The sequence below is a fragment of the Mandrillus leucophaeus genome, unplaced genomic scaffold (genome assembly GCF_000951045.1).
Source record: "Mandrillus leucophaeus isolate KB7577 unplaced genomic scaffold, Mleu.le_1.0 Scaffold1114, whole genome shotgun sequence".
NCBI classification, from domain to species: domain Eukaryota; kingdom Metazoa; phylum Chordata; class Mammalia; order Primates; family Cercopithecidae; genus Mandrillus; species Mandrillus leucophaeus.
In genome coordinates, this window is record NW_012099366.1 from 292,446 (window position 1) to 300,269 (window position 7,824).

Below are 7,824 nucleotides of genomic sequence, written 5' to 3' on the forward strand. Positions count from 1 at the left end.
AAACTCTAAAAAAAAAAAAAAAAAAAAAAAGTAACGACTTGACCACATTTTTCCACCGGTGCCCATCTTGCAGCGTGGCATTACATTGGCATCTGTGGAGGCTTTGCATTCATCCTACTGCAGTTGGTGCTTATTACAGCTTTTGCCCATTCCTGGAACAAGAACTGGTAAGGGGCACGTAACCCTAAAGCCTCTTCCTGGGGAGGTTTCTAGTATTACTACAGGGAGAGGGGTGGGCAAAAGGCACGGCAGAACACTGGTCCCACAGCTTCCCACTGAGCAGTATCAAAAAAAGCTTAGGAATGTGATGACTGTGTGAGCCAAGTAGGATGGAGAGTCACAGCAGTCTTCTGGGAACAGGGGAATAGTTGGTAATGGGTAAAAGAGTTGGGAGCTCTGGCTGGGCCCAGTGGCTCTCGCCTGTCAAATCTCAGCACTTTGGGAGGCTGAGGTGGGTGGATCATGAGGTCAGGAGTTCGAGACCAGCCTAGCCAACATGGCGAAACCCCATCTCTAGTAAAAACAAAAATTAGCCAGACATGGTGGTAGGCACCTATAATCCCAGCTACTCAGGAGGCTGAAGTAGGAGAATCACTTGAACCCAGTAGGTGGAGATTGCAGTGAGCCGTAACCGCGCCACTGCACTCCAGCCTGGGTGACAGAGCAAGACTCCCATCTCAAAAAAAAAAAAAAAAAGTTGGAGCTCCAAGCCATTGCCGACTTTCCACCCTTAGGCAGACAGGTGCAGCTCAAGACTGCAGCTGGTTCCTGGCTGTCCTGCTGGCCACCCTAGGATTCTACAGCATGGCAGGTGTGGGAGCTGTGCTCCTATTCCGCTACTATACACACCCAGCTGGCTGCCTGCTCAACAAGATGCTCCTCAGTCTGCACCTTTGCTTCTGTGGCCTCATCTCCTTCCTCTCCATCGCTCCTTGCATCCGCCTCAGTGGGTACATGCCCTACAACATTCCAGGTTTTGGGGGCCTTAAAAGCGTAGCAAGTTTCATTACCTCCCTAATCTCAATTAGTTCATAAAAGAATCTCTGCTCCCCTACCCCCACCAAGGGATGGGGAGACAGAAGTACAAGTGGGGGTAGAAATGGAGGAAATTGCCAGCTTGTAGACTAAAGCAATGATACTAACTCCCCAGAGCAACCCCGCTCTGGCCTTCTACAAGCTTCTGTCATCAGCTGCTACATCATGTATCTGACTTTCTCTGCACTGTCCAGCCGTCCTCCAGAGAGAGGTAAGGGACAGGACCTGGATTCTCCATGCTAAGACCTTTTTTTGCCCCTGCCAAATACCTAGCTCATTGTTCTTAATACCCATCTCTTCTGTTGTCCCTTCCCAGTAATCCTTCAAGGACAGAATCACACCCTGTGCCTCCCTGGCCTGAGTAAAATGGAACCCCAAACACCAGATACCTCTCTAGCAGTGCTGAGTGCTGGCATCATGTATGCTTGTGTGCTTTTTGCTTGGTGCGTAAAAGTATCAAGGGTGAAGGTATGAAAGGAGGGTGCCCAAGACAGGGAAGGATGGTCAGGAGAATGTCTGGGACCATAGAGTTTAGAGCAAGACTAGAGTGAGAAAAGCTCTCCACAAACAGGGACAAATTCTAAGAATAGTACTTTGTTAGATGATCTGTATGAGATGAAGGGGGTGGGGGGAATGATTTGAGAATTTAAAGTATGTCCGAAGATCTTAGGGCTCTCCCATGAATAGAATTCCAAATCTTTGGTGGAAAAGGGCACAGGGAGTATAGTACCCTCTTGAGGATTACCAGTATGGACCAATTGGTAGTAAATGCCCCCAGATAATACCTATTTAACTAGACCAGCTTAAGAACTCTATTCTTTCTCAGCAATGAGGCCTCCTACCTGGCTGAGGTATTTGGACCCTTGTGGATTGTCAAGGTTTACCGCTATGAGTTTCAGGTGAGGATAAAGAGCTCAATATCCCCAACACCCTCCCTCCCCCACACAAAGACACACACACATCCTACCAACCTCTACCCAGAATGCTGATTATAGCTATTACCTTTTATTGAGTACCCACAATGTGCTAGGCAACTGTGCTAGATACTTTTACATAATCTCATTTAATTTAACCCTCACAACAACCCTGTGAGGTAGGTATTTGCTCCATTTTACAAATGGAGAAATCGAGGCACAAAAGATTAAACATCTTACCAAAGTCCGCACAGCCAGTTATATGCTGGAGCTAGAATTTGAACCCAGGTGTGCCTCCACTTTTTAATACTAGACCAATCTTTTCACGAGGGAAGTTTCCTAGATTAACACCCTCACATCTTTTAAGACCATTCCAAAACCTGCGTTATGTTTTGCAGAAGCCCTCACTGTGTTTCTGCTGCCCTGAAATAGTGGAGGCAGACGAAGGTGAGTACCAAGTGAGAAACCGAAGAAGTGGTAGATCTCTGTGGAGTGCCGTAAGAACCCTCAAGAGCCTTAACAAAGGTAGCTGGGGGAGAGGAGAAGAGGTGTTTCAGCAGCACTGCTCCCAGCAGCCATTTCATCTCTCCAGGGCAAAGGGGTGGTGCTGCTAGGCCAGCTGACCAAGAGACCCCTCCAGCTCCTCCAGTCCAAGTCCAGCATCTTTCCTACAACTATTCTGCCTTCCATTTCGTCTTCTTCCTTGCCTCACTCTATGTCATGGTTACCCTTACCAACTGGTTCAGGTAAGATGGAGGTGGGCCTTAGATACTCTCCTGAAGAGCTATTTTACAGAAAGAGCAATTCAAGGGCATTCCAGACACACGTGGGTCTGCCATAATTGGTGAGGAGGTAGAACACGTCTAAAAGCTAATGCCCTTCATACTCTCTAACCAGAGCCTTTGGTTACACAGCTATGAGGGAGCAGAACTGGAAAAGACCTTCATCAAGGGTAGCTGGGCCACCTTCTGGGTCAAAGTTGCCTCATGCTGGGCCTGCGTACTCCTCTATCTGGGGCTGTTACTGGCACCACTCTGTTGGTCCCCCACCCAGAAACCCCAGCCCCTTCTCTTGAGGCGCCGCCGCCACCACCGCATCATATCCCCAGATAACAAATATCCTCCAGTCTAAGTTCTTTTCACAAACTGGGGTTCCCCTGACATTGTACTCCTAGAGTTGGCTCAAGGGGAACTGTCCAGCCCAGCTCAATACCTCAAGGACACATGGGGAGTTATCTCTCTTTGGGCAGAAGTCAATACTATGAACTCGAAGAAGTGGTCAAATAGAGTCTAATGCGCTGGGCAGTGTCTGACTCACTGGACCTACTGTTTCTGCATCCCACCTCAAGAGCCTAACACCCAAATCAGCAGCTCAGGAACCACTGCTGATCCCAGCAGACAGTGTGGCACCAGCCCTTTCCTGGCTCTTGGGCTGGAAGTGGGGGTGGGGAAAGACCAACAGGGACTGAAGACTCGGCATTGCCCTTGGAGAAAGGAAAATAAGCAGTTCAGCCCTGGGCACACGGATATAAGAAGCCCAGAACCACAGAACAAACCAGGGCATAGGAAGAAAGGAGCACAGAGCTACCCCAGGTTTTAATCCTGATCTTGAGGTCAAGGGAAGCGGGAAGACAAAACCACCCTCATTCCATGAGGAATGACAGAAGAGAATGTGAACACTTGACAGCAGCTGACCACGGGAAGTTGGTGAGCAGCAGGATTTTTTGGCCAACATTCAAGTAGACGAACAAACTGAGGAAGAATGAGGAAGAGAGGCATAAACACAGATCTTGCAGCCTTCACTCTTAGGCCAACTCCATCCTAGAGATGGTGTTCAAGGGTGGGGAACAAAAAATCACAGAAAAGAAGTCTCTATGGTTCTTGGAGGATTCCTCTACCGCATATCCGGAGTACTTGTTTGGTTGTCATTGCATAATAAAAGGCTTCTGTGATGTTTCACTTATTAAGCCTGTATCCACAATCTGAGTCTAAAGAGTTCTCCCTTTTTGGTGGGAAAGGGCAGTCATTCCTCCAACCCCATCCCCCCAAGTCCCCAGTCAAACCAGGCGCTCAAGGAATTACAAAGCTACTTTTAATACTTTGGGGTGAGCCCCACAGGAATAAAAAACACTGGGAAGGGGTAACCCCCTCACCCCCGGGGAGTGGCCCAGGGGGAGAGAGGCTACCTGAGGGGAAGGAAGCACAAAAGGGACCCGCTGCAGACTCAGGGCAAAGGGAATGCCATCGGTGCTGGGACCTGTGAGCACTACAGGAGGAAACGCGAGCGTGGTGGGACTGGCTCCAGGCACACAGGCGAAGGGCAAGAGGGTTGGACACGAAGCCACAAAGCTACTTGGGTTCCTCCTTCTTCTCGTTTGCCTTTTTCTGCTTCTGCTGCATGATCTCCGAGTCCCTGGGGGTAGAGATGATGGGGCACTGGGAGGTACCAGAGGGCAAAAAGGACAAGATGCAGGGGGATGAAGGGCACAAAGGATAAGATGGAAGTGGATGGGACTAAGTTCAGCGTTTGGCTGCTGTACTCCCACCCTAGGAGAACAAGAGGAAGAGAGCTGAGGCTCAAAAGGCAACCAGTCTCCATCTGGCTGTTGCCCAAGGGGTCAGAAGTCTGGCGACACAGGCCCAAGGCTCTCTATTCTGTGTTGAGTACCACACCCAGCAACACCAGTGAGTAGGTTGGGAGAAGGGAGGAAAACCGAACAGCAAGGAGGGCCAAAAGTACTGGGCTGCCATAACCACAACTGTATTTGAAATGTGAAGCTCCCTGCCCTTGCCCTTAAGGTCAGACCCAGGGACGCTCAGAAATCAGACTGAGGGCAGGCGCCCGCCCCCGTCCTTTCCTGTAAGGCTGTGAGCTGACAATTTGGAGGGTGGGGAGGAAATAAAACCCTAGAGGAAGCAATGCACTCTGCTCCTCACGACTAGTCCAGATTCAAGCCCTGAGGTAGGTCTCTCCTGCTATAACCCTTGGTCTAACCCAGGTCTCCACCGTCCCTTTCCCTCCCCTCCCTGGGGCTACCTCTGCTTGCGGGCGGCAGCAGAAAGCCCGTCATCTCGGCGCTTTCCCTTAACCGAGTCGCTCTGCTTTTTCATATTCTTCTGGCGGGCGAGCTCACGCTGGTTACCGCCTAAGGAAAGAAGATTAAAGGTGAGATGCGGGGGCCGCTCTGCCCACACACCGGCGACCCTTCTACCCCAGCACGGCCAGCAGCAGGATCCAACACCACTTCAATCCCCGGGCCCCGACAACGGCCCACTTCGAGGCCCAGGCTGCTTGGGGTAGGGGGGAGTGGCGAATCTGCCACGGGCCAGGTCAAAATGAGGAGCGGAGAAAAAGGGTCCAAGGGGCCAGCTGGAGGCATGTTTTGGGGCAGCGTGGGCCCCAAACAGCTGGCGGGGTGTGTGTGGACGGTTTGGGTCTCTATGGGGGATGGGTTGACTTGTGGAGTAGGGGGCTCTGGGCCTATCACCGGGGCGCTAGCCTTCTCCTCACACCGCGGAAGATCCGGGAGGGCCTATGCCTAACGCGGAGGGGTGGTCCCGTGAAGTGGCCGTAGGCAAAGGGCTCGATTTCCGGGCACCGAGTGTGAGGGTGGCTACAGAGCGCGCCCAGAGAAAAGGCCTCGCTAGGGAAGCTACCGAAGGTCAAAGCAGGCGACTCGGCGGTGGTGTTTAGGGTGAACGGAAAGAAAAGGGCAAGGAGAAGAGGGCTCGGTGCTCACGGGTCATGGCGACGGCAGCGGCTCCGACCTGCCTCCGTTACGTCCCCTCGTTCTGTCCGACGTTGCAGGTCCCGCCCCTTCTCGCAACGTAACGCAGTCGTTCCTTTCCTCCCCGCCCCTTCGCCCCGGGAGCCGGCTCCCATTGGACAAGAAAAAGCACGTGGGTCCACGGGTCGTGCTTGAGTCGGGGTGGGTAAGTGGCGGAGGGTCGCGGGCGGAGCGCTCAGCGTGGGGCGGGGCCTCACGAGTGAGGCGTAGGGATGGGCCTGGAGAAACTAGGCCGGGTCACGTGGGCAGGGTGGGGGTGGAGGGGTGCGGCTGGCGATGTGGCGCTCCCGTGGGCTCCAGCACGTGACCGTGCAGAGTGACCTCATGCGGGGACAGTTTGGGGTACTGACAAAGTCGCCCTGAAAGAAAGCCCGGAGACGGAGGGCGGGGTTTCAACCAGTTCTGTGTTACGAGTACTCTACGACTGAACTTGTTCTTAGGATCACCTCTCAGCCACTTACTTGGACGCGGGTTGTTCACAGCTCGCTTAAAATCAAGTACAAACACAACTTCAGAAACCCGCTTCTATTGCCATTGTCCCCTTCCACGCCCCTTCACTGTAGAAAATCGCAGCCACATCTGGTATTTCCTAAAACTCGTCCCTGCTCGTTTTCCCCCAGAAAGTTTAAATGTGCAGATACAGCTTGGAAGTATTGGAGGACTCTAAAAGTCACAGACTATGGAGCTGGATCAGTGGCTGAGATTAGATAATGCACATAGTATGTCTGCTTTTCCCCTCTGGACTTTTCCTCACTGACCATCGCCACCAGCCACACCCGGTTTTGTATTAAGACCCTGGAAGGCTGCGCGCGGTGGCTCACGCCTGTAATCCCAGCACTTTGGGAGGCCAACGCGGGCAGATCAGGAGGGCAGGAGTTCGAGACCAGCAGCCTGGCCAACATGGTGAAACCCCCTCTCTACTAAATATACAAAAAAATTCGCCTGGCATGGTGGCGCGCGCCTGTTATCCCAGCTACTTAGGAGGCTGAGGCAGGAGAATCGCTAGAACCCGGGAGGTGGAGGTTGCAGTGAGCCGAGATCGCACCATTGCACTCCAGCCTGGGCGACAGTGCGAAATCCCGTCTCAAAAAAAAAAAAAAAAAAAAAAAGACCCTGGAATAAGGCCAGAAGCAAAAATTAAACTCATTCTCATTGCCAGTTCCATTAATCTGTCTACAAGACCCTCCACCAGACCTGAGGAATTAGCTGGATAAAGGAGAAATGCTTATGAAATAGCACAGGAAATTATTGGTTGTAAATGTTAACTTGTGACTCTCTTCAGCTAGTGCCCACAGCACAACCAAGTTGAGGTTCAAACTTCAAACTGGCTTCACCTCAACATAGAGCTGATGGAAAGTAATAAATCTCAATCAGAACCATCCTCACAATTTCTTCCATACCAAAGTATCTGAATGACTATTACTAAATATTTTTGTATCAGTCTTAAATAAAAGATATAAATACGTCTAAAATCAATATCACTTGCCAACAGAAAGTAAGTATAAAATGAAATACGTAATTAAAGTATACCAAAATAGGTGGGGCATGATGACTCACACTAGTAATCATAGCACTTTGGGAGGCAAAGGCAGGAGGATTGCTTGAGCCCAGGAGTTTGAAACTAGCTTGAGCCACATAGAACCCCCACTTCTCTACAAAAAAAAAAAAGTAATAAAATTAAATAAATAATACCCAAATTATGTCTCATTTCAGAGTGTTAAGCCTGGAACCTAACCTTTTTATTTTTTGGCAGGGTCTCACTAACCCATATTGGAGTGCAGTGGTAAAATCTCAGCTCACTACAACCACCACCTCCCCGGCTCAAGTGATTCTCCTAGCTCGTTCTCCGGAGTAGCTGGGACTACAGGTGCATGCCACCACGCCCAGCTAATTTTTTATTTTTTTATTGTTTGTATTTCTTGAAGGGATGGGTTTCACCACGTTGCTCAGGCTGGTCTCGAACTCCAGAGCTTAGGCGATGCACCTGGCCTCTGACCGCTCTTAAAAAGAGAAAGTAACAAGTGTTAAAGAGTTAATAAGAAGCTGGATGCGGTGGCTCATGCCTGTAATCCCAGCACTTTGGGAGGC

The 7,824-nt window shown here is 50.8% G+C and overlaps 2 protein-coding genes across 10 annotated transcripts in view; one reads left to right on the forward strand and one right to left on the reverse strand.

Moving 5' to 3' along the window:
- Positions 1 to 3,896, forward strand: part of SERINC4 (serine incorporator 4) — a 6,400-nt gene extending 2,504 nt beyond the window's left edge. Inside the window, exons 5-12 of one of the 4 annotated variants that reach the window (XM_011993922.1) lie at positions 74 to 167; positions 735 to 946; positions 1,151 to 1,246; positions 1,352 to 1,478; positions 1,862 to 1,934; positions 2,348 to 2,396; positions 2,542 to 2,695; positions 2,864 to 3,896. In XM_011993922.1, coding sequence (XP_011849312.1) covers positions 74 to 167; positions 735 to 946; positions 1,151 to 1,246; positions 1,352 to 1,478; positions 1,862 to 1,934; positions 2,348 to 2,396; positions 2,542 to 2,695; positions 2,864 to 3,080 — 1,022 coding nt within the window. In that variant the 3' untranslated portion in view covers positions 3,081 to 3,896. Of the gene's footprint in view, positions 1 to 73; positions 168 to 734; positions 951 to 1,150; positions 1,247 to 1,351; positions 1,479 to 1,861; positions 1,935 to 2,347; positions 2,397 to 2,541; positions 2,696 to 2,863 lie in introns of all 4 variants that reach the window. The other 3 variants (XM_011993950.1, XM_011993931.1, XM_011993939.1) reach the window with 3 other exon arrangements.
- The window catches only part of SERF2 (small EDRK-rich factor 2), a 31,163-nt gene continuing 25,348 nt past the window's right edge, over positions 2,010 to 7,824 (reverse strand). The window contains exons 1-4 of one of the 6 annotated variants that reach the window (XM_011993878.1): positions 5,689 to 5,805; positions 4,986 to 5,094; positions 4,135 to 4,495; positions 2,010 to 3,700 (exon numbers count right to left, since the gene is read on the reverse strand). In XM_011993878.1, the coding sequence (XP_011849268.1) occupies positions 3,563 to 3,700; positions 4,135 to 4,495; positions 4,986 to 5,094; positions 5,689 to 5,695 (615 nt within the window). In that variant the 5' untranslated portion in view covers positions 5,696 to 5,805 and the 3' untranslated portion in view covers positions 2,010 to 3,562. Of the gene's footprint in view, positions 4,496 to 4,985; positions 5,095 to 5,459; positions 6,096 to 7,824 lie in introns of those variants that run through there. The other 5 variants (XR_001007535.1, XM_011993885.1, XM_011993911.1 and 2 more) reach the window with 5 other exon arrangements.